General features: G+C 33.7%; 2 protein-coding genes across 2 annotated transcripts; one reads left to right on the top strand and one right to left on the bottom strand.

Annotated features, from left to right (window-relative positions):
* On the top strand, window positions 1-9,707 carry LOC111518199 (uncharacterized). Its single transcript, XM_023174564.2, has 8 exons — window positions 1-224; window positions 284-368; window positions 1,155-1,192; window positions 1,250-1,745; window positions 2,745-2,978; window positions 6,283-6,373; window positions 9,297-9,399; window positions 9,540-9,707. The coding sequence occupies exons 1-8, from the start codon at window positions 95-97 to the stop codon at window positions 9,566-9,568; spliced, it is 1,206 nt and encodes a 401-aa protein (XP_023030332.2). The 5' UTR covers window positions 1-94; the 3' UTR covers window positions 9,569-9,707.
* Window positions 9,598-27,965, bottom strand: Hpd (4-hydroxyphenylpyruvate dioxygenase). The gene is made up of 11 exons (XM_023174579.2): window positions 27,851-27,965; window positions 24,022-24,048; window positions 23,906-23,968; window positions 23,746-23,850; window positions 21,447-21,572; window positions 17,650-17,739; window positions 17,488-17,588; window positions 13,603-13,795; window positions 12,372-12,491; window positions 11,996-12,235; window positions 9,598-9,852 (listed from the first exon to the last, which is right to left on the bottom strand). The coding sequence occupies exons 1-11, from the start codon at window positions 27,851-27,853 to the stop codon at window positions 9,778-9,780; spliced, it is 1,143 nt and encodes a 380-aa protein (XP_023030347.1). The 5' UTR covers window positions 27,854-27,965; the 3' UTR covers window positions 9,598-9,777.

Here is a 27,965-nt window from a genome sequence, read left to right as displayed (position 1 = left end):
GATCATAAAAAAGAGAAGAAGATTTGAGGTTATGTTAACTTTTATTTATGTTTTTTGAATTCATCTCTATTTTCCAGTAATTTTAAAAATAAAAATGAATTCTGATGCATACAAAGAATGGACCGACTTATTCGACAGCAGTGTTTCGGAGGTTTGGAAATCAGAAAGAAAAGAACTGCAAAAATCTGTCATGCTACTTTGGACATTGAAAAAAGAACTGAATAGTTGAGTTTATATTTGAATAAAAGGGTATAATCTTCATCACCTTTTTTAATGATTTCAGACGTTCATAAAAGCCTTGAAGATGAAGTGAGTAACTTAAGGCAACAGCTGAATGATAAAGATCGACTAGAGAAAAAAATGAAATTGTAGGTATTCAGGATAGAACTTTTAAAGTAGACTCTAGCTCACTCCAGTAAATTTGTTGAGGAAATATCTCTAAGCCATAAAGTTGCAACCTTGAAAAGAACAATAATATTTTCACAGCCAGCTTGCACTGGAGGCATTGATGAACCTAAAAGTGACATGACAGCGAGACTGGGTTGGGGATGTTGTGAGGAACAATAGTAATTATAATAACATTCTAGTGGAGAAGTTGGATATACTGGTCTGGCAATTGAAATGTGTGACTTTTTCAAATCAGTTAGAAGTTTCAAGTCCTCAAGCAGCAGGTTAATTAGGTGTGCTCCAGCATACAGAGGGGACTTTTTATGCTGAATTTTTTACATGTGGTGTGCTCAGATTCATAGTGTTATAATAGGTGATTGTTGATAATGGATATAGAAAGAGGCATGTTATCTTCATGAAGTTGTTTTCCATGCATGTATTTCTATATGTTTTTTTAGTAGGTAGTACAAGTCAAATAATAACCTGATGAAAATTTTTTTGATATGGAAATTATACATGTTTCTCTAGCTTTTTCCCTTACAATGATGTTACTGGGACTGATACCTGTATATTAATCACATATCACTTTGAAATATCTGGTGAAATATGGTCCGTTAGAATGTATCCAATTCTAATAGGTATCTAGTAATGCATGACCCAGTGTGTCTTACCTTGACCTAATTTTTATGGCGAAGAGCTGTATCTTCAGTAAATGTACTGTAGTTTTCAATTGATCGTTTTTTCAGAAACAATATTTTTTTTTCTAGGACTAGCGCCAAGAAAAAGTCACCAAGCCATGAAAAAGGTTGGAATATTACTAATAGCGTTCTTATTGCAATTGTTAAGATTTGTTTCATTTCAGAGAACAGATCGACTTCTCAGGTGGAAACGAAATCTAACAAGTATTCAAGTAATGTCACAGAATTGGAAAGTCCAGACCTTTTCAAAAATATTGATCCCAATTCACACTCCAAATCAGATAAACATGAATTTTCAAACTCTATGATTATTGACCTCTCTCTGTCTGATGATGATAGAAGAGAAATTGATACTAGCCCGACACTCATATCCAAATATAGAAAAGATCTTAGGAAAAGTAAGTCAAAAAATAGTGGAGCAAATAGTTCAAATTCAAATAATAGCAAAGATATAAACTTGGTGAGAAAAAATATTTTTCACACTCCTGGACCTGACTTGGAAATGTCAGTCATAGATTCAACACCAGATTTGGCAAGTAGGAAACTGAAAACCGATTCCAAAGTGAGTCAATTGTTAAGGAAGAAGAAAGTCAAGAGAAAAGGAAGAAATTTAACACTGACGCAAATATTTCCCAACAGCATAAAATTCAATTCAAATAAGTAAGTGTTTGGTTTTCTGTAATTATGGATCGAAATACATATAATACCTGGTGTAATTGTTTCATAGGCTTGTAGGTATATCACTAATTTGAAACAATATTGTTCACTGAATGTTTTCTTAAAATTGATAATATTTATCTGAGAACCTCAAAAATCTCCTAAGAAAATTATTGGAATCCTCACCTTAATTCTTGCAGGAAACACTTATACAATTCACCTCTTCCAACTTTTTTCCTCGAATATTGACTACATTCAATTGTCACAGTTGCAGACAGTTGCGTGATATTCACAAATTTAAAGACGATTGAACTTTGATTTCATTATTATATTGAAACCAGAGCAAGTATTGTGATTCAGGCAGCGGTGTTTCGACCCAGCATAGATTTAATCAGTGATGCAAGACTGATCTACAAATACCTAATTGCAAATGCTTTTTATTCAGCAAATGAATTTTTGGAGAAAGACCAACTTCAAAAGTGAATATTTTGAAATTTACATAATATATATCTGAAGAATTATTTAAGATTGCAAATTAATGTATTCCTGAGGTGTATACCGGAAAAGAAATCAATGCACTAAAAAGTAGCAAACAATGCAAAGAAAAATCACTTTCTCATCCTACACAAGTTGTTATGCGAATGACGGAATCATTCTACAATTCCAAACGAAATCTCACTGCAGATAATTGGTATACATCAATCGAGGCAGCTCGGAAGTTGAAAGAAAAAAGCCTGACATATGTAGGAACTATGAAGAAAAATAAAAGAGAAATACCTGCCGCATTATTACCATCCAGAGCTATTGCATGTCACATATATTTCAATATAATTTTCAATAATTTCATATCTGTTCATTTCTTGACTAGCCTGATGAGTTTTGTTTTGTTTATAAGGTTTGAAAGATGATTACGAGGTCTGTTGAAAAAATAAGCTTAGCGGTAAATGAAAATGTTCAAGCTTCACCCAACTTATGAAAATACTTTTTTTTTCTACTTTTCAGTGACAAGAAGTTTGATGTTGGAGAAGATTCAGACGAAACATACTTCGAAAATAACAAAAGTACTTCTCGAATGGGCATTACTGATCTTCTGAGTTACATAAATAAAGATGAATCATCCAAAGATAACACTTTCAGTGATATGGATGATTTAGATTCCACACAGGAAGTTGACCAGTTTTCGAAAGGGGCTTTGTTAGATGAAAGCATATGTTTTGAAGAAGCATCACCCCAGAAGTAAGAACTTTGATTTGATGGACGAATTGGTTCATCTTTTCTCATATTATTTTCTTTAAATAGTTACAAGATAATTTTTGTTGTTGAAATTTCAACAACATAGAAATGAGCTTCTTTCATGATTTTTGGTTATAGTTCACTTGATAGAAATTTCAAATTGAAAAACAGTGCACTTTGTATCAGCTCTCTAAGTACCGTAGTTTTCCGGTAATTAATTATTAAAAATCGAATGTGGTAGGGCGGTGACGTCACAGCCCTATTCCCGCTTCTTGTTCTATTGACCAATAGGAACAATAGAAATAATCAACATTGCCAAATCGTAAAATTTAGGAAGCCTATAATTATCAATTCAATTATGGAAGTGTATATGAAACCGTTAACGTTTCAATTAATGAAAAATTTTCCACATGAAATAAAATGTACACGAAAAATCATGTTTGGAAATAGGTTCTATATTTAAAATCAGTAAACAAAGTCGAAAGGTCACAAAATATTTACCCAAACTATGATTTTATGCATTATTTAATAATATACAGTTATGAAAATCAAAAAATATAGCAAACTGGATTGAAGAATCATTTCAAATATTCAATTTATTCTACAATCCTCAATCTGTACAACTGCAATTATAAAAAAGAAGATTCTTACATACATACCTCTCTCTAATATTCCTACTAAATTCAAGCATTGTAGGCTCGCTTGGTTAATCTGTTGAGTCTTCCAAAACTTGAGAGGAAGGTTGAATGAGATCAAGTATAGACAGAATTGATTGTACTCGAACTGATCCAACAAAAGCTTCTGAGATAATACCATTAATCATATGATAAAATTTAATGAAGTAAAATGTATCATACTTTCAGTAACAGTATTAACTCCAGATAATACTTTCGGTGGAGAATACTTGGAGTTGAAATAAAAAACTGTGTCATCAAATTCAATATTTTCGTCCCCCTTTCATTTATAGTCACTTTTTAACTGATTTCTATAAAGTCTTGGAAGAGTAGAAAGATTGTAGTTCTTTCTTTTCAATACTTTCACCCATTTTTTTCTCATCATTTTATCCTTTGGGAACCTAAACTCATTAAATGAAATAACTCATCTATAAACCAATGCACTTTCTGTTTTCTTGTGCCTTTCCGCACAATTAAAATCAGCACAAGAATGCACCATATTAATATTCAAATATATCTCTAAAACACGTTTAAAACATACACAAACTAAACTCGATGAAAAAACGAATTGTTGCTACGCGAGCTGTCAGCCAAGAAAAAGTTGAAACTCAATATTGCTGAACTAAATTCACAGGGAGGCCCGTTGGAGTCGTAAATTTGACAACCATCTCCTTTGTAGACTCGCTCCTGAACTAAATTTACAGGGAGGTCAGTTGGAGTCGTAAACTCGACATCCATCTCTTCTGGAGACTCGCTCCTGAATTAAATTTACAGGGAGGTCAGTTGGAGTCGTAAATTTGACAACCACCTCCTTTGTAGACTCGCTCCTGAACTAAATTTACAGGAAGGTCAGTTGGAGTCGTAAACTCGACATCCATCTCCTCTGTAGACTCGCTCCTGGATCAAATTTACAGGGAGGTCAGTTGGAGTCGTAAACTCGACATCCATCTCCTCTGTGGACTCGCTCCTGAACTAAATTTACAGGGAGGCCCGTTGGAGTCGTAAACTCGACAACCATCTCCTCTGGAGACTCGCTCCTGAATTAAATTTACAGGGAGGTCAGTTGGAGTCGTAAATTTGACAACCATCTCCTTTGTAGACTCGCTCCTGAACTAAATTTACAGGGAGGTCAGTTAGAGTCGTAAACTCGACATCCATCTCCTTTGTAGACTCGCTCCTGGATTAAATTTACAGGGAGGTCCGTTGGAGTCCCAGTATACCCCTAACTCGATCAGTCTATAAGCAAACCAGTATCATTTTCCATAGCATGAAACAAGCCCATTACTGTTTCCTGGCTTTTTTTTGGCTTTGAATTCTCTTTCAATTAACAACATTGCACATTGACATAGATGAATGTATATTTGACTTGAACATGACAAAGATAACCTTATTGTCTAAGAACCTTGAATTTAGAAGTAGCCTCATGTCATTTCTGATGGAGGATTTTTTCAAAATTCGGTAAACCTTACTAGAAATAATATATTGTATTATTTTAGCTTCCCTGTAATACATACAACTATTTTAATTATTTCTTTATCTACAAGAACTGTTTAAGAGTTTTCACTTTCCTTTTTGTTAAATTTCACAATTTTTTACAGATTTGAAATCAAATGAACCATTATTTTCGATTAGTGGGATGACAGGAATAAATTTACTGAAAGGAAATGACCTCTGGCAAAAATATATAAAATAACATAAAGAATATTCTCAACTCTCTTATAATTCAAAATGTATTAATTAATTTGTTTTTATGTGACCATTTCTTGTTGGGTAGGTAGGCAAAACAATTCATAACTCACAACTTTGAATCAATTACAGTTGACGAGGTGAATAATTTCCTGATTCAAAATATCTTCCTTAATATCAAACATAAACATTGAACTGACATTTTGTTTTGAAATATGTACTTTCTAAAAAAAAACAGTAATTAAAACAAGGTAATGTAGGTGAAATGAAGTGTACCTTACCAGAAATTTGTAATGTGTCGAAAAAATTGACAATTTTTTCAAAAGTTCATCGCTTGATATGAAAATGAGAGTTATTAGAAACCTAAATGCTATATGCAATGCTTCTTGAAGTCGTTGTTAGAACGCTGGTATGATCTAACACTCCAGAAGTCTCACCTACGCAATTTTTTTTTAACCACTCAATATTGAAACTTCTTGAAATTGACTAGATCTTGTTATGAAATATAATGGTATTTCCATTACATTCTCAACAAAATACTCTGTTATAAGTCATAGAAAAAGTGTAGTATTCCCCTCACGAAAACTGGCCATTATTGGTTAAATGATTCAGGACGCTCACCTTCAACAATATTTTTTCTCATCAATAGTGGCCACATTTTTCGCTCGTTGAATAATATACTATTATATTCATGAAATTTCTCTGAGGCAAATGTTTCGTGTAGAGATGTATTTCACTTCATTCCAGACTGCTAGTTTCTTTGGTGTTACATTAGACTTATTCCACTTCATTCGTCATTGCTTCCTCAAACTTGTTATGATACAATATTATCTTAGCATCTGAGCTGGCAATGTTTCTGAATTCATTATCTAATTCATGGCAGAAAAAAAATGAATGCGAGGTTCATGTTATGATGTAAATATGTAATATGTTGTTTTACCTTACAGAAAATTGAAACTGGCTGTTTTACCAGAGCCTGTAGTAAGAGGAAATGCCCGTAAGGATTTGAACGGATTTGCCTGTGAAAAATGTAGAAACGTAAGTGAAATACTCCTTTTTTAATCCAGTAAGAAATCTATTGATGTTAAGGTCACAATGATCCTTTATGCAATATTTGGTATTAGATTCTTTTGTAAATTGAAAGTGGTATATTTTTATAAGAGATTGAATTTTTGAGAAAGAGAGGTTTTGGCTTTCTACTTCTCCATCTTGATACAAAAAATGTGGGAATCTTCTAAAGAAAGGAAGAGAGCAAACTCTTTTACAGATTTATAGATCATGCAAAGAAATAACTTTCAGACACAAACTGGAAGAAAAAGCCCTTTCGAAACGACTACTTTCATAAAGACATTGAATTACACAAGAGAAATATATTTTCGAAACACTAAACACTTTTATATGAACACTGAATTGTACAAAAAATACTTTTCTCTATTCAGTTTGTATTCCAAACATTCTTTATGAAATTTAATCAGATATCTGATTCCACTCCATAACGATTCAATTCCATTTAGTTATATAATGAAAAAGAAAGGCCCAGAAGCATTACAATAGAGATTGACTTCAATGAAGAATGCATTTATAGGAATTATGTCAAAATCAACTTCTGTGAGAATTCTAAAGTTATACAACAAAATTTTTCATTAAAAATTTTATTCCCTATACTAAACTATTAGTCCAGTCATTTTAGGGAGTTTGCCTAGGAAAGTGGACATACTCAGCTGTAAATTTGTATAAACTTTGTATTTTGGCATCATAAAAGTATCCTCAAAATTCACATATGATTCGACGTCCGCAACTTTAAAAATTGGGGGTCAAAAGTCAAAAAAACCGACACGTTTTTCGCCAATATCTCGTTTCCAATGGGTTTTATGCTAATTGTATTTATTATCAATATTGTATAGAATTAAATTCTCTAAATTTTTGTTTTGAACATTTTTTCATACGTTGAATCGTTTTTGAGATAGAGGGCAGCGCGAGCGCAGATTAAATATTATCTAGAATCAACTGGTTGTCCTGATCATCAGCTCATTTAAGGTTCATAAATTATTTGTTAATAAATAATTGTAAATAATTTTAATTTTTTTAACAAATACATTATATTTGAATATTTTTTTCATTAATTATTTGTTTTCAATTAAGTATCAATTTATTTAATAATATTATATTTATATAATAATATTATAAATTTATAGAGGGAAAAATATATATTACATTATAATTTGAATCTAATCTATAGTAATTATTCTTTAATAAATAAAAATGAATAGAAAGAAATAGAAATAGAAATAGAAGTTCTTAAAAACCTTTTTTTTTCCTTTTTTAAAGAGCGCAGAAGTCGTATCACAGCCGCTTGAAGCGTGAAGGAACAAAATGTGTTTTTTAGAACTTGAATATTTGTCGAAACTCTTAGAGGAGTGTATTTCAGTTTTGACAACTTTTTTAAAAAAAAATCATGTTCAAGAGATAGTGTGAGCCCAATTAAAATCAGAAGTAAATTAATATCTTCACCGACTATAATTGCTGTTCTTTGACGTTTAAATTCTTCAATAGCTGTCTCAATAATGAGAACATCCGCATAAAACATTGTTTAGATAGGTTTGGTTTACTAAATGTTTACTTTGCGAATGCATACTCCCACCAGAGAGTTGCAAGGAATAGGTAATTTTAAATTTTTTTTGTACGCTCTGACGAGTTGTATAGTGATGGGTGGTAACCTCAAGTTTCACAAGATGTTTCTTAATCACACACTGTCTCCAGAATAAAAAGAGCTACAACCGTCAATTTTTTTTATCTATAAACAGTTGCCTGCAAAAAGGTATATCTTTTTGGGGTGTGTGTAGCCTTAATTTGCTGGAGTCTGTATTTGTATTACAGAAGAGAGCTAGAAATTTGGTACAACCATGGTTTTGTCATAGTTTCTAATCCGATGTCAAAAGCTCTATGACAGTTGATTTGCTCACTTCCAACTATCCCAGAAGCTAACGATATCAACTGTGTGGTAATTGGAGAAGGTTCATGAAGTTTAAACCATTCAAGTAGTATTCTTTACGTCCATATTATCTTTTTCTATTCTTGAATCTCTGGAATCTACGTGTTGTTCTGAAGATTCCAAGGAAATATTGCAGAAATTTGCTATTTCCTCACATATAGTATTTGTAGCGTACATAGCATAAACCCACTTGCGCAAAACACTTTCTTTCGTACTTCGACCATGAGATACTCCTCCTTTTGTTTTCATAGACTTCATGAAACTTTGTTCTATGACCATATCAGTCCATTTCTCTGTTCGTTCAGGAGTAAATTGCATTATTGAATTCATAGATCGGTTCATTGATGAAAAAAAAAATTTAAATATAATGTATTTGTTAATAAAAAATGAAAATTATTTATTAAGTAATAATGTATAAACCTTAAATGAGCTGATTTCGATCGGGAGAACCAGTTGATTTCAAATAATATTTAATCTGCGCTCGCGCTGCCCTCTATCTCAAAAACGAATCAACGTGTGAAAAAATGTTCGAAACAAAAGTTGTAGAGAATTCAATTCTCTACAACATTGATAATAAATGCAATTAGCATAAAACCCATTGGAAACGAGATATTGGCAAAAATCGTGCAAAAAGTCGTTTTTTTTTCTTTTGACCCCCAATTTTTGAAGTTGCGGCCGTCGAATCATATGTGAGTTTTGAGAATACTGTTATGATGCCAAAATACAAAGTTTACACAAATTTACAGCTGGGTATGTCAACTTTCCGAAATACAGGGCTAAATCGACCTAAAATGACTGGACAATACTTCTCTGACAGTCTTGCATACAAATAAATACATTCATTCAGATTCAGATTCTGGTTTTTGAGAATATTTATTATGTTATATACTTGTGATATATTAATTTAGTTTTATTCTCTGAACACTTTTATTGTTAGCATTGAATATTTTAATAGTACTTTTTTTACAGTTTTATGGTCAAATGAACTTGTCTCCAGAAGAATTGCAGAAAAAGATGGATGAATGTTCAAAACATCGCTACAAATATCAACCACCAGAAGACACACTGCCAGGTTGGTTGTAAAATAAAATAATAAAATAAGTGATCAACTGTATTGACTGTAACTATGAACAAAAAAGTTATAATCTTTTTTGTTTTTGCAAAACTGTAGCCATAATTGCATTGTGAACCCCATGAATGTTTCTTTTTTAGGTATTTGGGACTTAACGCTTGCACCTTGAAAAGGAAAGGGAGAAATAAATCTGCTCAGTCTTGAAACCAATGTGATATTTTCCTCCATCACCAATGTAAAGCATATCATTTTGTTTAAATTATATTTTTACTACTATATACTTAACACTAATATAACTCTTAGCCTAACTCAGCGATTTTTTTCTTAAATTAGTCCTAAACTAGTTATAGAATTAAAATTGAACTGATTTTTGTTCCTTTAAAGGTTTCCCCTCTTGTTTTGCTCAACCTCTATGGCTTCGAATAAGGCTTTGAAGTTACCAGCTCCGAATCCCTGTAAAAATATGTATTATATGTTGAAAATCGTGGTTTTTTAACAGATAGATTATTAATTGGATGAGTAATGAATGTAAACTAATCCATGTCATTGAAGGCACACATCAAGTAGTAGAAAACATATAGTGGGCCAGTAGCATTTGCTTTGGTTTAGCAAATATCAAAAGTGAGTTTGGCGGTTTTCATACATCAAAAGTAAGATTAGGTTTTCATGTGACATAAGTGTATTGATTGATTCATTCATTCAAAGTATTTCAGAAGGGCGAATCAAAAAAAGTGTTGTAAGGTCGCGCTAACTCCACTTAAGTTTCTCAATCGTTCTAGGTATCGTGTTGCTTCGAAAATAATTCTATCCTAAGATTTCCATTAGCATATATAAGTTCTACCAACAGGCAGATTGAGCTAAATAGTTGAAAGTGCGGTACGAAGTGGGCTAATAAGGCGATAGACAATTGAGTATTAGTTGAAGTTCTGTTGAGTTTTTTGTGTAATATTGGCAATGTAGTAGTGAAATGAAGTTGAGTTCATTTGTACAGTGTGGTCAAGCCCACGGGGAAAATGTAACAATAAATATCAGTAGTTAATGAATAAATACAGAAATAAACATACAATATGTGTTACTGAACAACAATTTATGTATAATATGAGATATATCAAAGTTTATTGAAATTAACTATTATCCTATTATCCATTTTACAATTTCATTTTCATAATAAAAAACATTTGGAAATTAATTTATTATCAGAAAGCATGTTGAATATGTAAGGAAACATTTTTGTGATGTTACTGTTTTTTAAAGTAAATGTTATTCATTTCTTGAATCTTACTCGTGTTCATTATGAATGAAGAAAAAAGTAATGGACTTAGTTGTGCAATAGAGATTCATTGTGAATGCTGTGAAAATGGTATTCCTCATTAAAAATAGTGTCTACACTTGTTCAACTTTCACTTGATTCTCATTTAATGGCTGTTCATAGACAAATTGATGTTTCTGTGGAAGAAGTAATTGATTACCTAATTCACAGCTAAAAGAGTTTGGAATTTGGTCTTTCCAATTCAATATATTTTCATTAGTGTTCACAAAGACGTTGGAGGTGAATGTTGATTGACGAATTTTAAAGATTATTGAGGTTTTTTAAAAAATTCACATAATGACGAATTTAAAAAAAAACGTTAAGGTCTTGTGAAAAATTCAGCGAGCTGCACTTCTCTGCAGCTTGAGTCTAATAGACTATTACTCTTTTATGAATAAGTAAATGATTAATGATCTCAAATATCAATGCCTTTAAAAGGCTACTCAAGATTTTCCTATTGCAAAAAGCATACCATTCTGTGGATGAGTTTCTCCTTGAATCCTAATTTGATTGTAGCTTATTAACTTTTTTTTATGTATGTTTATGTTTTATATTGACTTTTTTATGTTTGTTTGACCTGTTGAATCAGCCAGTATTTTATGATGATGTTATGTTTTTTGTCTAATGTGATTGTGAAGGAAAACTGATTCAATAAATGTTTGATTGATTGATCTTTAAAAGTACGCCACGGATTTTGATAAATAGATAAAGTGATTCAAGAGGAAGGTTAATGTTTATATATATGTAACATGCATAATATAGTAGGGGAACACTGATAATTTCAGAGGTTTCTAATGCGATACCTTAAAATAAAAACATTTCTTTGCGCTTACATTTCAAAAGCTGGCTGAACCCTACGAATGTTTACAAAAAAGTCCGCGGTGATATGGCTTATTTACGAAGCAATTTTAAGCAATACAGCATTAATCCTTATCCAATTAAGTACCTTATTGTGCATTTTTATAGATCAATATGACCTTTTACAGCATGGAACTTAAATAAGTATTTTCCAAGATATTACAGATTTAAAATACAGGGACATATTGGTTGCGGCAGTACCGGCCGGGAGGCCGAAGGCGCCTGCCTATAAATAGCGCGTCGAAGGTGGTGCTTTTCCCTATAGCACTTATGATTAGCAGCGATCGCACGCGTTTATATGTATATTTAGTATCAGCATTGCACCCGTGTGGAGCAGGGGCGGATAGCAAGTTGAATTTTCAAAAACAGTTAAAAACAGTGAAGTTGGTATATGTTTTGAGTACATCAGTAGAAAAAAGTCATCCTTACATTGTGATTTCTTCTTTGAATCACTTCAAGGAACAGAGTAGGCCTGTCCTGCATATTCTTCGTGAAAATCTGCAGCAGGTAACCATTTTCATCATAGTCGATCAGAATTTTAAGTTCTTGTAGAATGTCCAGCTCTTCAGCGATTTTCACTTTGCTGTGCTTTAGTTTTTCTCTAAGTGCATCATAGTAGCTATCAGGAACTGACAAAAACTCAATTCCTCGTGCTTTCAGGTTCCTCACCTGTGAAAAAGTAAAGACAGGGATTAATTTTGATATAGGTATATGGTAAGGAAATAAACGGGATATAATAAATATTTGAATTGTAAAAATAATTTATGATTGAAGTGAAAATTGATGTGTCCTGGGAAAAACTTACACTAGTAATGATATCCTGGGTATTCAATGCGATGTGCTGAACTCCAGCTCCCCCGTAGTATTCCACAAACTCCTCAATCTGACTCTTCTTTTTTCCTAAAGCTGGTTCATTGATCGGCAACTGTAATTAACGACATATAATAATTATTCACAGCCTGAAACATATAGGTGTGTAACTAATTTTCACAAATGTTGAACAACTATTGAATAACTGCTATATAAGCAGCAATATATGAAGGGAATATGAACATTATGTTGAATGCGAAAGTAATAACCTTGTAAACTTCTTGCTAACTTCAACAAATGTTAGCAACCTCTATAAGATGTTGGCAAATGAAGGTGATATATGAAATAAGTTGTCAGACTAAGCGTTGGAAAGTCATCTTCGTGTCATTCAGGCTTGGAGTCCAGCTCCCTTACCCTTTCGGCTGATTTTTGGTCTCGAGAAGGACTAATGGGTTCATGACTGATGGTATGGCGGCATGAAGTCCTCAGACATCAGTACCGCCCTTCACGGGATACCCCTACCTGGCTGGGGTGGGATGGATGAGAAAGCTATTCATCCGTTAACGGGGGACATGAGGGCCTCATTCGACAGAGTGTCGGGGCCTTCTATATCGGGAGGGGTCGTCTACAGCATAATCTGTGGCTTCCCTAACTAACGGTCAGACTAAGCGAGCTATTAAATCCCGTTTTAAAGAACACACAACAGATTCGATTTTGGAGACAAGAAAAATTTATTGTCATTCTATGACCTTGGGAAAACGCCATTGAATGAATGAAAACTGTCCAGTATTGTCGAGATTGGTATAATACATTTCGCTAACTTCGTTTCGGTGGAAAGCGCGTCGAGAAGAGTGTTACAATTTTGGTGTTTGGGGACGGTGGTTGTTTCGAATCGTTTTTTATGGCCTAAATAGTTGTATTCTCAATGGTTTTGAGTTTGTAATAGAAACAGACATCGAAAATGGTAGAATTGTGTTTGGTTTTAGAGAAAAATATACAAAGTGGTTTTATGTATGCTCATGAGTCCCAACACTAAATTAAAAACATCTTGATCACCCTGGTTTCTTCAAAACGAAACAAGTGAGGACATATTTTTATATGAAATTTTTCCATAGGATATAAGACAATCCCTTATGATTCACTCTGTGTTGTATGACTATGCAGAAGTATAGTTAATTCCTGAATATGATTTTCAAGCATGATTGATAAAAGTATAATATTGATACCTTGATATTTTCCTCCCAGTTGGCCATAACGATGGATCTCAGAGATGAAAATTCGGTGTGGATTTGACTGTCATCCACCGACCAAAATCTGTGAAACTGCAGAACATTCTCGTACCATTTAGCAACCGATTCCATTTCACCATCTGGTTGGTTGCCAACAACATGGTCAATGAAGTCCAGCTTCCCTGGAGGCCTGAAAATCCGATTCTTCTTACTTCAATATCAATTAATTCCCAGTCATCCATCAAAATAACATCGACTATAAAATCATTCAATTTCATTATATATATATATATATATATATATATATATATATATATATATATATATATATGTATATATATATATATATATGTATATATATATATATATATATATATATATATATATATATGTATGTATATATATATATGTATGTATATATATATATATATATATATATATATATATATATATATATATATATATATATATATATATATATATATAGGTTGCCTCTTTCCTCTCAGGCGGACCGACGACTCTGTAGGTACGTGTGGCAGATACCCAACGGAAAAACAACAACTTACCCAGTTAATGCCGCGCAGAGAGTTGAAGTAAAACCATCAGGTACCTGTGCAACGTCTTCGACTTGGAAGATTCGTTGTTCGGACAGGTTGGAGCCTGGCTCCCTTACCCTTTGGACTGATGTTCGTCAGGAAGACAAACGGGTCAAGACTGATTTATGGGATGACGGCATGAATATCCTCAGACATCAGTACCGCCCTTCACATGAACCACTACCTGACTGGGATGTTTGGATGAAGATATTGTTCATCTTTTAACGGGGGACATGGGGGCCTCACTCGACAGAGTGTCTGGGCCTTCTATATCGGGAAGGGTCGTCCACAGCATAATTCATAGCTTCCGTAACTAACGGATTATCGTGGGTTTCTGCGCAATCAAAAACTTGCCGATTCCTCGACTGAATGGACTGCTTAACGGAAGGAAGCTGCAAATCTCTGCGGATGGCTTCATTCCGTACTAACCACGGAGCATTCACTATCATCTGTATTAACTTATTTTGTAATCTCTCAAGAATGGATATATTAGACGGAGCCGCTTGTTCTCAGACGCCTGAAGCGTACATGATGACAGGCTTGAACATCGTTTTATAGATCGTCATCTTGTTCTTAAGGCATAGTTTGGAACGTCTGTTGATCAGAGGGTACAGACTTTTGATCCGACCCTCGATCTTTACCTTCAGGGTTGTGATGTGCTGGTTCCAGGTGAGCCTACGGTCTATCAGAAGATCGAAGTACTTTACCCGCGCTTGCCAGTCGATCTCCTTTCCAGAGATCTTCACTTTTCTGGACGGAGAAGATATCATTCTCCCCATGGTTATCGCCTGGGTTTTGTACGGGTTCACTCGGATCTACCATTCGAGGTACCAGCGCTCGAGGTAGTCCAATGCACGTTACACGTAGACGACACCGGAAGATGAGAGGAGAGCCGTGTCATCGGCGTACAGAGATATTTTCACACTTCGGAAGGTCACTGGTGTAAAGTGAGTACAGCGTAGGGGAGAGCACGGCCCCCTGTGGCACTCCAGCGAGTATATCTCTGTTGTCAGACAAAGAGCCCTCTACTCTAACCTGAAATGTTCTGTCTTCCAGGAAAGACCCAATCCATTGGATCAGGCCCCGGGGCAGGTCGAACGCGATTAGTTTATGCAGAAAGCCTTCGTGCCATACACGGTCGAATGTCTTCGAGATGTCTAGAAAAGCGACATGGACTTTTTTGTTTTGGTTCAGTTCCGCGATGGTGTTTTCGACCAATCTCAGAGCCTGTAACTCAGTGGAGTGTTCTCTCCTGAAGCCGAACTGTTCGTCAGGCAGAACATTTCGGTCCTCGACTTCTTCATTGAGTCTTTGCAGAACGACTCTTTCAGCCAGACGACCAAACGAATATAATTCCAGCTAGTCAGAGAATCTCTCTGCAATTGATTCAGTGGGATGTTCACTGCGCAACCTGCAGACAGAGCCAGGAAACAACTCCACAAGCATACTCCGGTGTGGGAGTAGGAATAATGATTAATATTCCGGAGAGATGCATTATGACATGCTCAAGGTTCCTCCTTTCCTCTCATGCAGTATATATATATATATATATATATATATATATATATATATATATATATATATATATATATATATATATATATATATATATATATATATATATGTGAAATTAGAGATAATATCACATACACGGATCAAATACCCGGAAAAACCAGTTCAGCATATTCCTATCCGTGAAGGAATATGCTGAAGTGTTCATCTAGTTTGAAAATGTCCTTATAAGACTAAACTGCAGTAACGTTAGTTAGATACAAATAAAAGCGGTTCAATTCTCATCTTTAATGATGATTTTCTACCACGTAGTAACGGATACACTTATCAATTTACTTAATTTTTGGTTGTTTGTATTAATCTATCTATATTCTGGAAATATGAAGAATTGAAAAAACACAAAAAGTATTCGGGGAAAAAACTGTATTAATTACCGGAATATATCAATACACTTGAATATATATCGTTTCACTATTATTTGATAAATTACTCACTTCTCATGAATACTATCCTTTTGACATTTTTGCTATTGTATTCTGGATGACAAGCACTATCAAAATGTATAAAAAACGTATAAAATTAGATTCGTCGAACGACGTTATTGAAGAGATTGTTAACAGAAGGAACAATCGAAAGTAAAAAAATTACATTCTGGACAGACAATAGTCAACAGATGATATTATGGTTATTCGTTACTTATTTAATCTCATATTTTTATATTTTCAGTGTCACTATTTTTCAGAGTTGAAGGCCGCGGATTTTTGGAATTTCATCCAATTTTGTTATTATATTTGTCTTCTCATAACACCGACACAGAAAGTTGGGGGGCCAATATAAACACAGATTTGCACAAAACATTCTTATACTCGGATAATCATGGACTGAAAATCAGTCCAAATGAAACTTTGGTCTTATGCAAAGGTTCTCAAATACAAATAGTAGAAACTCACTGCAACTTTGGGCTCACTTTCGATAACGCAGAAGAAACGAAACTCAGGTTAGGTAAAACTCTTATTTACTCCCATATCGAGTATTGTTGTTCGGTGTATTACAATTTTTTGCCGCAGTATAACAAACAGAAGTTACAACGTATACAAAATGCTTGCATGCGATTCGTATGCTGTATACCATATGGTGAATATGTCACCCCATTTTTGTTAAAAATGAAGGAGCTGAATGTGAGGTACGGAGTCCAATATTTGATAAAAATATTTTTGTTTAAGTCGATTCAAACTAAAACACCTAGTTATTTATATAGTTTATTAAGCAGGCATTCTGACATACATATGGTCAATTTGCGAATTAACTCATTCAACATACCTAGGCACCGTACTTCCAAATTTCAAGGATGTCTTTCTTATATAGCCCCTTCTTATCTGAATGAAATTTTCCCCGTTTTGAATCATAATATTCATCAATTTAAGAAAGAAATAAAATCACAGACTCTTACTGCTCAGTGCTAATTTAAAAAAAAAATCAATGTAGGGTAGTGCAATGAAATTGTTAAATTGGCCAAAATAATGTTATGAATATTAAGAGTTATAAGCAACTATATGATGTATTATTTTTTCCACTTCTCTATCATTGTTATGATAGTAAATAAGTATGTTTATAATTATTTTCTTATACTCACTGAATAATTTTTGAAAGGGGTGGAAGATAGCCTTTGGCTAACCCTTTTCCTTTTATGTATAAATGTATTTTTATGCATAATAAACGATATTATTATTATTATTATGATTACCAAATGTTCGGTTGATGGTACACTACTTACAGCTGCTTCCCTAATCGATCTTCAGCACACTGAATGTATCCTGGTAAGAATGCTCCTCTGTAGAGGCTTCGATCCACGAATGTATGGGTGGCATCTCCATACTGTGAAAATAAATGATCAGCACTGAAAATCTGCAATGAGTGATATTGATATTTTACTCACAGTTTGAATTGTTGCAAACCGTGCAGATCCGTTGAAATCTGATTCTTCCCAGATATCTTGCACAACTTTTGCTCCACGTTCCTTTGCTTTCTGTAAAATGAATGGATGCCTACGAGTCATTACAGTTTACCAAATTATATTGCCAAACTATAGATATACACACAGTCATTGATGAAACCGCTAACCGGTTTGTACAATTGAGGCTCTAGTGAAATTTTACTTCAAATTCAAGAAAAACTTCACTGTGAGATTTCCACTACACAGTTTACAAAACTGCAACATGTGTTTCGGTATACAATAGCTTCTTCAGGCGTGTCTATAGTGAGACGCCTGTATAGACACGCAAATGTTGTGTTCTCTGATGTTAGTTTGTTGCTATTTTATCATTATACACAATTTTTTTTTAATTTTACGCAGTAGTTTATCGGGGTGAGTTGAAAATTTTGCTTTTTCTACACGTGTATAGAGTTTTCCTTTACAATTTTCATATTTTTCAGATCGCGGGGGGTGGTGAAGATACCCAAAGAAGGTCGATAAAAACATATCAAGTGTTACTATCTTCATTCGGGTTTGAAGGCCGTCGTGGTTTGGAACTGCATCCTAACGTTTAGCCGGTTCGAGTGGCTGGCTTCTTCAGAAGCCTTTAAACCCGTATGAAGATAGTGACACTGAAAATCTCGGCCGTGAAAGCCTTAATCAATCTATAAAACCCATTTGCCAACTGTTTTCGTCAACACTTGTCGCCATCTGCAGAGTCACTATATTTCCGAGTTATGTATTTTTCGACTAATAAGAGTAATCAAAATCACAGTTAAAATCTCACATGGGTTGCCATTACTGGCAAAATTCCGTGAATGTATATGTAGAGTGCATTTCTTTAAGGTCCCCACCCCCCTTTTATTTTTAGAACGGGTAAACTCAAAAAATTTAAATTTGAAATAATGAAATTGATGCATGAATACTTTATTTTTCCCAGATGGCGACTTGCCGCCATCGGGGAAAAATAAATTAATAATTGCCTGAATACATTGACATTTAACTACATAATATAAGGTAATAAGCTTGAGGTCAGTTCAGAAGATGCTCGAAATGTTTGCCTTGAACTTCTTGACATATGAACAGCCTATCCGATATTTCACGCCGAACATTTTCGAACACAGTAACGTCAATATCTCTACAAATATTTATTATTATCCGCCGTATATCTAATATTGGAGCAGGTTCAGTTTCGTACACTTTTTGCTTCAAATAGCCTCATAAAAATAGGTCCAAAGGTGTCAAATCTGGCGAGCGGGCTGGCCATTCTGTAGGACATTGACAGCCAATCCAATGACCGAGAAAAATTAATATCCAAATAGTTTCTTACTTGTCTGGAGTAATGTGGTGGTGCTCCATCTTGTTGGTATACAATATCCATATCGAATTCATTAGGATTCGCTTCGACGATTTCAGTGATGAGATGGTCAACAGTAGTTTCCAGCATATTCAAATACAGTTCCCCTGTTAAATTTTGATCACTAAATAGAGGTCCTAAAATGTGTTTTCCCAGTATTCCTGCCCAAACGTTAATTTTATCTGGATATTGGGTATGTGTTTCCCGGAAAACGTGAGGGTTGGTGTCTGTGAACATTGCCATTCAAAAAAAATGTACATTCGTCACTAAAACAAATATTGTGGAGATAGGTAGGATGCCTTGCAATGGTTTTCGTCATTTTTTCGCAGAATCCTGTTCTTCGATCAGGGTCATCTTCAGTTAATTGTTGTACCTATTTAATTTTGTATGAATGATACCTATTCCTCTTCAAAAGTCTCCACCCAATGGAAGGAGACACCTCACAAACATTCGCGACGAAATAAGTAGACTGTTCAGGATTCACTACCATCTCACCAATTATTTGCACTTGCTGTTCTTCCGGAATGGACGGATGACCCGGGAGCTTTTTGTTATGTACACTACCGGTAGTTATGAATTTGGATAAGTACAAGTTTCTCAAATATTTTTTACAGATAGGACGATTCGGAAAACGTTTATTGAAAATCCTTTAGGTCCCGTAACAGTTACGCGTCGCACCATGAATAAAAATCGCTTCAATCTTTTCTTCCAATGGACAAGAATTGACTATTTTAGAGATTGTTGGCGTGGTGCCTTTTTACTAGTAAAACCGAAAACTAAATGAGAGTATTCTAACCGAACAATGGTGTTCATTGTCGTACTGACATTTTTTGTCGTTTTTATAAACAAAAAATAACTTATCGGGTTGTTGGAATTTGCCATATGGCAGATAAAAAGGAAAAATTCTAGAAATATCGATATCAATGTGTTTGTCTTTAGGAAAATATTAAATGTTCCGCCATTTTTACTTTGACGACGTATTCTAGGGTTGTGAAGTATTCGTCAGGAACTTCAAAATGATGTATCACAAGACTCCCCTTTCTATCTAATTTTTTCCCAGATGGCGTCCAGTCGCCATCTTGAAAGTTTCATCTGTCAATTTCACTTCAAAATAAGGTATTCATGAATTAATTTCATTACCCAAAATTTCAATTTATTAAAGAAATGCACTGTAAAAAATTGTCAAATATAATCCTAAAAACATTTATTTTTCATTTCTTATATTTCATTTTTTCAGTATAAACTTTTTGATCATTATTAATAATAATGAAATTGGTTATGATTTTAATGTCTTGTATTTTATTTTCCATAATTAATTGCAACATATGGTAAATTTTGAATTTTGCATCAATATCTCCCTAGTTCAAATTCTACTTCATCAATCTGAAATTTCATTAAATAACGTTGTATCTGCCGTAAAGAAGTCATCACTCATGGAGAGAATGTTAAGAAATATTTGGATATCAAAGAAAGAAACGTTTCAGCTTTCTATTTCTCCATCATTATACCAGAAATTTTGGGAACCTTTCAAAGAAAGTAAGGAAGCAATCAGTTTAAAAAAAATCAACTCTATACAAAGATATGTAGATTATGTAGTAATTTTCAGACACAAACTGGAAGAAAAAACCCTCTCATTACAGCTATTTTCATATACCTAAACATTGAATGACATGAAAGAAAAATACTTTCGAAACAAATACGGATAACATAAAAAAACACTCAATTCGTTCTGAAGAGCCAATAAGGCAAGTGTCTTATGGCGAAACATCTGGATGTCTACCAGTGAGGATGACAGTGTTCCATCTAAGTGAAATTTCACTTCTTTCCTTAATTATATTGTGTAGGAATCCTGTGAATGATATCTGATTCGATTCCATTACGAAAGTTTGGAAGACAAACGGAATAGAGAAAAGTGTTTTTTGTATAATTCAGCGTTCATATAAAAGTATTGGTTTCAAAAGTATTTTTCTTTCGTGAAATTCAATGTTTTTATGAAAATAGCTGTTTGGGGAGCGTTTTTTCTTCCAGTTTGTGTCTGAAAGTTACTTCTTTATATAGAGTTGATTTTTGAAATAGATTGCTTCCTTCCTTTCTTCGGAAGATTCCCACAGATGGAGTAGTAGAAAGCCGAAACCTGTCTTTCTCAAAAATCGATCTTTCCTGAAAATATACCATTTCAATTAAACAAAAATGGGTATTCTTGAAAGACGACAAATTAAATTATATAAAAGAACACTTCGTTCAGGCCAGTCTCAACTCATCTACACTGTAGGTTAATGGACTGACGCCTATAACAAAACAACTACTTCCCTGGCTAATACCGCGAAGGGCGTTGGATCGGATTTATTGCATAAATACACTCTTATGATTATTATTATACTGGGTAAAATGTTTTGACACTTACTGTAACAATTCCTTCCAAGTTATCCACAGCAAATGCTATATCTTTGACACCATCTCCATGCTTCATAAGGTGCGAGTTCAGATCCTTCTCTTCCGGGTTGTAAGGGGAAACAAAGACAAAGACAATCTGTAATTTAACGATTCAAATTCAAGACTTATTCCATCATTGATTTACTACGTGGAAAAGGACAGATATTTCTATTAGATTGTTTCAAAAATTTTGTCCGTTTTAATGACCTGTGTTTTTGCAGCTCCATATCTCAATAAATAGTTATTTTACTGTGACGTTCTGAATATTTTTTTAAAATATGTTTAAAATATGTTTCTCCGTTAACCAGCTGTCTCACCCCTACGAACGACAACCCTCAGAAGTCGAAACTTGTGCGAGGACTAACGAAGTCTTACCTTTTAATGTGTGATTCCTAACACGGGTTGGACGATAGCAAGTGAAAATCGAGCATTCAGCCTGGTGCTTGAACCATCGACTCACACATCGGCCGATTGACTGAGCGAACAAAGCACCCACGTCGAATCGCCCAGCTACCGACAGGCAGCCTAATCGATTAAGAATTCCGTACTCTATACTTTGATGCTATTAATTTTTTTCAAGATTTTGATATGTCGCCTCTTTTCAGGTTATTATTAACTATATGATGTCGTTAAGCGATTTTTCGCCAATTTTTCTCTACGAGCTGTAAAAACGATAAAGAATATGTTGGTCAAACTATGTGGACTGCGACAGCGCGATACAAGGAACATGTTTCACTTTCACATATTCAGTATAAGTGAGGAATGCTTGAAAGTGACCGGTACATGACAACAAGAAAGTTTAGGGTCACACGGCCTCATTGCCCGTGTGACCCTCACGTCTGGGTCTCCAAGCTAGAGTGACTCTATTTTGGGTACTAAGCTCCTTGACTGCGCTCAGACAGCTTTCCACCAGTCTTAAGAAGGTTGAGTGCTATTCTCGCCTTTGTTCTGCCTCCGTATATACCGACTCTCAGTACTTCTTGATTCTTTGAGCCATCTGTATACCAAGTTTCTTCCGTTTTTACCGGAGGGCCGTTTTGCCAGTCGTCTCCACTTGGTATGATGATTTTGAAAACTTTTTGAAAGGTGTACTGTGTAATCCACAGGCATTCCTGTGGATCTGTCTTCAGTTCATTGTACAGTTTCAAGTATTCTGCACCACGTGACTGGCTGATTGGGGTTTGTCCCTGCATTAGTCTGTGTGTCACCAGTCGAGTTTCTCTTTGTATATAAATATGCAATGGTGGAAGTCAGAGTAGGACCTCAAGTGCTGCAGTTGGGGTCGTTCTCATGACTCCCGCGACACCTAGACACGCCAGCCTTTGTATGCCGCCTAATAGCCTAGCCGTACACGATTGCCTTGTTCTTGCACATAGTGTTCATTGAGTACCATTGATACAGTTAAAACAATAGATAATCAAATAAACTTAAAAAAATTCAGACACATTTGAGCTTTCGAAGGAGTTGTCCCTCTGTAATACTGAATATATCTAGTTCACAGTTCCCCACCATTTTGTTAACGGTTTCGAGACATTGTTGAAGAGGAGACAAATTGTTTGAGACACGAAATAGTCTTCTTCTCAGTCTTACGCCAGGTACAATAAAATCAATAGTACAGAAAATTTCAGGTATTTTCAGTTTCATAAGAATGTTGAAAACAAAAATCACTTCCAAGGACTCACGGTGGTCTTCCAATGGTTGCATATTAAATTCTTGTAATTGGCTGGAATACGATATAAATAAAGGCCAGACATTGTGTTTTCTGAAGAAGACTATTCTTAATAATCGTTTCTGGACTTTTTTTATAGTATCAGAATATAAAAAGGTCTTTGGATTCCAAATGATACAACCATAATCCAGCTTAGAACGAACAATGGAGTTAAAGAGCAACAAACAAGTATCGTGATTGAATTCACGGCTTGATCTTAAGGTATTACAATAAGGTTAGGCATCAAACAGAAACACATAACAAGAAACAATAATAAAATACTGGAAATGAATTTAATGACTTTTTTTATATAGATGCATGAAAATGTAGCCATAAGAATCAGTCTTACATCTCCCGATGACGTCAACTTGATAAGCGTAACGCGCGTATTTTTGTTCCGGTGAGGGAAAAGTTATTTCAGTAGATCATTTCACATACTTATCAGAAAAAATAATAAAGAACGTGTTCACACATTCGTAACAAAGAAAATACCAAGATAAAAGGTAGGAAAGGCTATGTTGTGATCTAGGAAAACTAAAAAATTATAAAATCATTACTTTACCTGATTTTGACGAACCGCATAGTGTACATACTCCCTACTTCCGGTTTCGAGTCCTTTGTATGCTACAGGCTCGAATCCTAGACGTGTGATATAGTAAGAAGCCGCCTGAAATTTATTTTCAAATTCAGATTTTAGAAATTTATCATTTTTTCATTCTTACCTGTTTGGCGTTGCCTACGTAAAAAGTAAGGTGGTCAAAATACAGAAATCTACCGTTGGTGGGCTAGAAAAAAAAGTATTATAGTTTTGTGTATCGATTTTGTCATATGCGTTTACCTTAGATCCTTTGTCAGAATAACTGGTCTGAAAAATATAATAGAAAAAAATGAAAATGTTTCAGTGAAGTTGACAAAAATGGTGGAAGATCTGCTCGGGAACAATTAAAAAGTTTGTCATTGCAAATTTTGGCGAAGGAATGCGTGCAATTTTTCAAAAAATTATATAGAAAATCATTGAAATATTATTTTGTTTGACACAGTTCCATAGGATTAGCCTGTGGAATTGGCATTTTTGAATTTTCAAAACTGTTTCTATTTGACAAAAATAATAAATTTAGTTCAAAACAAAAGTTGATATGTTCAGCTCAAATTTACTTCTTCATGAACATGTCGTATTTTCAGTTTTGATTATGTTTTTCAATATTTGGAACTGTATTAAAAATAATGAAAATCAAAAATATGATTATCAAGGAGAATAAAATCCGTGCTGGAGGGCCGTAGTCCAAAATACAATTGCATGAGTGTTGCAAAAATAGTTTCACGATTTAAAAAAAAACTACTGCCATGGGAATGAAAAAGAAAAGTTTTGAGATGAAAGTGTTTATGATATGGAGAAGAATGTCGTTTCTTTATTTGGAAAAATGTCAATTTTGACAGGCAACAAATAATATTATGAAGAAAGACATTCCCAATATACGTAGACCTACAAGAAACATCCTATACCAGGCGGGCCAAAATGCTTTTGAATCTCTCATTATGTCTTTTATTAAGACTCAAATCCACTGTAGAAGGATTACTTCTAAACAAGTTTATAATTTTTCTGGGAACCAGTTGCTGAATATCGTTAACTTTTGTAAAGTCGCAACAGCAGCCGCCAACTCAATATCCCAATTGTTGAATATTTCAAGATGATATTTGAGCAACAAGAGGGATATTTTGAATTTCTCATATAATTTTCACAAGTTTTTCACACAGGAAAGGTCGAAATTGCCTAAATTTCCTTCGAATGAATTTTAAAAATAGCTTGATCCGGATTTGTTTTCACCGATAGCGATGAAAATTTTTCATATTTTGAGAATCTACAGGAGAATTTCATATTCTTACCTGATTCACACAAATCCCCAACGAAATATTTGAATTTTCCTTCATTTTTGTGAAATAAGTGATTATTTATTCCTAGATATTGTTGAAGTTTTTGAATGAATTTCCGATTCGGATTTGTTTTTATGGAAAAAAAAACGAATTGTCATCATATTTTGAGCAAATAGGTTTAAAACACAAATTCTTCACTAAATTATGAAATTTGATAATCTTCTTCAATGTTCATTTCAAATTCGTTGAAAAATTGATAGAAATATTTGGAAAGAATATTCTGTTGAAAATTTGAAAATATCTTTTAGATTTGTCAATTATATGACTATTTTGGATTTGTTTTCATGGAGTGAGATGAAATTTCATTATATTTTGAGAAACTGAAATTTTTATTTCTCTCAAAATTTACAAAGACCCTCCACAAAATTGAAAGAGGTATATTTTTAAGGAAGGTTAGTTTTTTCGAAAGAAATATGTTCCCACATTTCATGTATAAAAATAGAGGAGTAGAAAGCCAGAACCTTTTTTTTTTCAGAAAATAGTGAAATTTCGAATTTTTTTTCAATTTTGTGAACGAAGGGACTATTTTCAGATAATAATTCAAAACTCATACAAAATATTGCACATTTATTGTGGAATCAATACTCAGTTGAAATTTTGAATGAAGTCCTGATTGAGATTTGTTTTCACAAAATGATGAAACTTCGAAAATTTCTTTCAATTTTGTGAAATTAACGTTTATTTTCAGATATTCATTTGAAACTTATTTCAATATTGTGGAAATGCAAACTAGATATTTTATTGTAACTTTCTAACAAATTTCAGGTTTGAATTCGTTTTCATCTTTAACGACGAAATTGTGATAAATCTCGTGAGAAATTTATGTTTTTCTTCTCCAACCTCAAAATATTTCAATGTGGAGTCAAGTCAAATAATAAGTTTCAAGAAAGACTAACAAAGAAATGGTAGGAAGTCTAGGTGAAGTCTTCAAAAATCGACCTAATATCTAATTATTCCAAGGAAAGATTTAAAAATTTGAAGAACGAACTACCCAAATTTCTCTCTCATGTGAAATAAATGAAATACTCGCCCTCAATTTGAGCCAGAATCCAGTATTGGTGATTGATTGCAAGCAGAAAAACCACCTGAAATAGCCTGAATTCAAAATTACACGTAGTTACCAATACCAGAGAAATTTTGTGACGATATTGACGAATTCACAAGTTAGGCATACACACAAAAACCCTACGAATTTCAATACAGTCAAGTGCCCTAACTCAGGATACTGTTCTTACTCAGGAGGTTTTCAGAAAATTTTTCTGAAGTGATGTCTTTTCTTTACTACTAAAGAATTTTTGAATGGAAAATGAAGAGTAAGCTCCAAAATTGAATATATTATGTATTATACACTGAAACTGAAAGGGGTGTATTTTTTTAAAAGATTTTTTGGCTTCCAATTCTCCATCTCCAAATTGTGGAATAATTCCGAAGAAAAGAAGAAAGCAATGACGTTTGAAATAAACTCTTCACAAAGAAGTGAAGATCATGTATAGAAATTGCTTTCAGATACAATTATTCTTTATGAAATTGAACCAGATATTATTTATGAAGTTTTCGACAACAATTTTTTGTATATAGACGGAGAAGTAAAAGCCGATACAGTTTTTTCCCAACAAATATTACTCATGCTGAAAGTGAAGGATTGGAATTCTAATCGACTTGAATTTTCTTAGTCTGTTGAAAAACATGTATTCAATTATAAAGATGGTTTAAAGGTTTGATATATCGTTAAAAACTGAACAAAACAGGTTTGTGCATTTTTTGAATAAAACATCATTTTTCCATTTTTGGAATAGATATTCTGCTGTGAATTCTAAAATACAAGGAAGGTATCCAAGATTATGTTAGTTTTTCATTATGAATAAAATTTCATGAATACCTTCTTGATAAAATATGAAATTTCATGAATTCTTCTTGATAAAATATGTATTGTTAAAAAATACTGAAAATGAAAGTTGATTATTTTGATTCGTTGCTTCAATGATCAAAACAACAAACTAGTTTTGGAATTGTGATATTTACCATCAGCATAATGATCTACCAAAAGGTATAGTCCATGAGGTCCTTTAATAATGATTGACAATTTTCCAAAATCATTCTATTATTCATGTAAGAACTGTTGAATATGAATTCAATACTGGAGGAAAGCAGGATCTTTGAGAACAACTTTGGAAAAATCCCCCTGACGGTGAACTATTCATATAAAAAATCTAAAGTATTCACAGGGAACTGGTTAATTATGATGGTAGTTTCTGATGGAAACTTTTCATAGGTAGATTAATTGACAAAAGCAGACGTTGATGATTTTCGAGTTACGTATACGCTGAATCACTTTTTTGAAGTTTCTTGTTATTGAGTGAAATATTTGAAGATTTATCTCGAAAAATTGTTCTTGATCTTCCAGCATCACAAATTTCTTTTGACAAAAGATTGCTAGCAATTAGTTGAATTTGTGCAGGGACTTTCATTTCAAGAAACATATGAATGGATAAGAATCTGATGCAACACATGCGAACATATTGCATCAGCCAAATTTAAAACGATGCAATGCAGCTTTATTCTGAAAAGTCTGACCAGAGTTTTCGAAGCCCCGTCGCGACGCTTTTTTGTATCCTCACGTAAATATTCCAACCTTCCCCGCGAGAGAAAAAACGTTTTTTCGCTCTGTACAAACAGATAAAATGGCGAGAGGAATTGCAATATAATAAAATAGAGTAGAATATCTTAGAACTTACCATGCTCACAAAACACAATTCTTGGAAATTTCTAGAATCAAATGGAAGAAACCGAGCAGGCTCCACCTTTTATAAACTCGCAGCTAAATAACAGCTATGAATAATTTGAATTAAT

Source organism: Leptinotarsa decemlineata, unplaced genomic scaffold (genome assembly GCF_025532065.1).
Source record: "Leptinotarsa decemlineata unplaced genomic scaffold, Ldec_3_MD MMD2_tig00001064_RagTag_RagTag, whole genome shotgun sequence".
Taxonomy (NCBI): Eukaryota; Metazoa; Arthropoda; class Insecta; order Coleoptera; family Chrysomelidae; genus Leptinotarsa; species Leptinotarsa decemlineata.
Note: the sequence above shows the minus strand (reverse complement) of the source record. Positions and strands in the feature narration are given on the sequence as shown.

What these genes read in the sequence shown, in the direction of transcription:
- LOC111518199 (XM_023174564.2), top strand. Translation starts at nt 95, where the DNA reads ATGAATTCTGATGCATACAAAGAATGGACCGACTTATTCGACAGCAGT. An exon ending in GTCACCAAGCCATGAAAAAG is followed by an intron (nt 1,193 to 1,249) that starts GTTGGAATATTA and finishes GTTTCATTTCAG; the next exon opens with AGAACAGATCGACTTCTCAG. An exon ending in ACCAGAAGACACACTGCCAG is followed by an intron (nt 9,400 to 9,539) that starts GTTGGTTGTAAA and finishes TTTCTTTTTTAG; the next exon opens with GTATTTGGGACTTAACGCTT.
- Hpd (XM_023174579.2), bottom strand. An exon ending in GGTTTGCAACAATTCAAACT is followed by an intron (nt 17,589 to 17,649) that starts GTGAGTAAAATA and finishes TTATTTTCACAG; the next exon opens with TATGGAGATGCCACCCATAC. An exon ending in GATCGATTAGGGAAGCAGCT is followed by an intron (nt 13,796 to 17,487) that starts GTAAGTAGTGTA and finishes TCGGATTTTCAG; the next exon opens with GCCTCCAGGGAAGCTGGACT.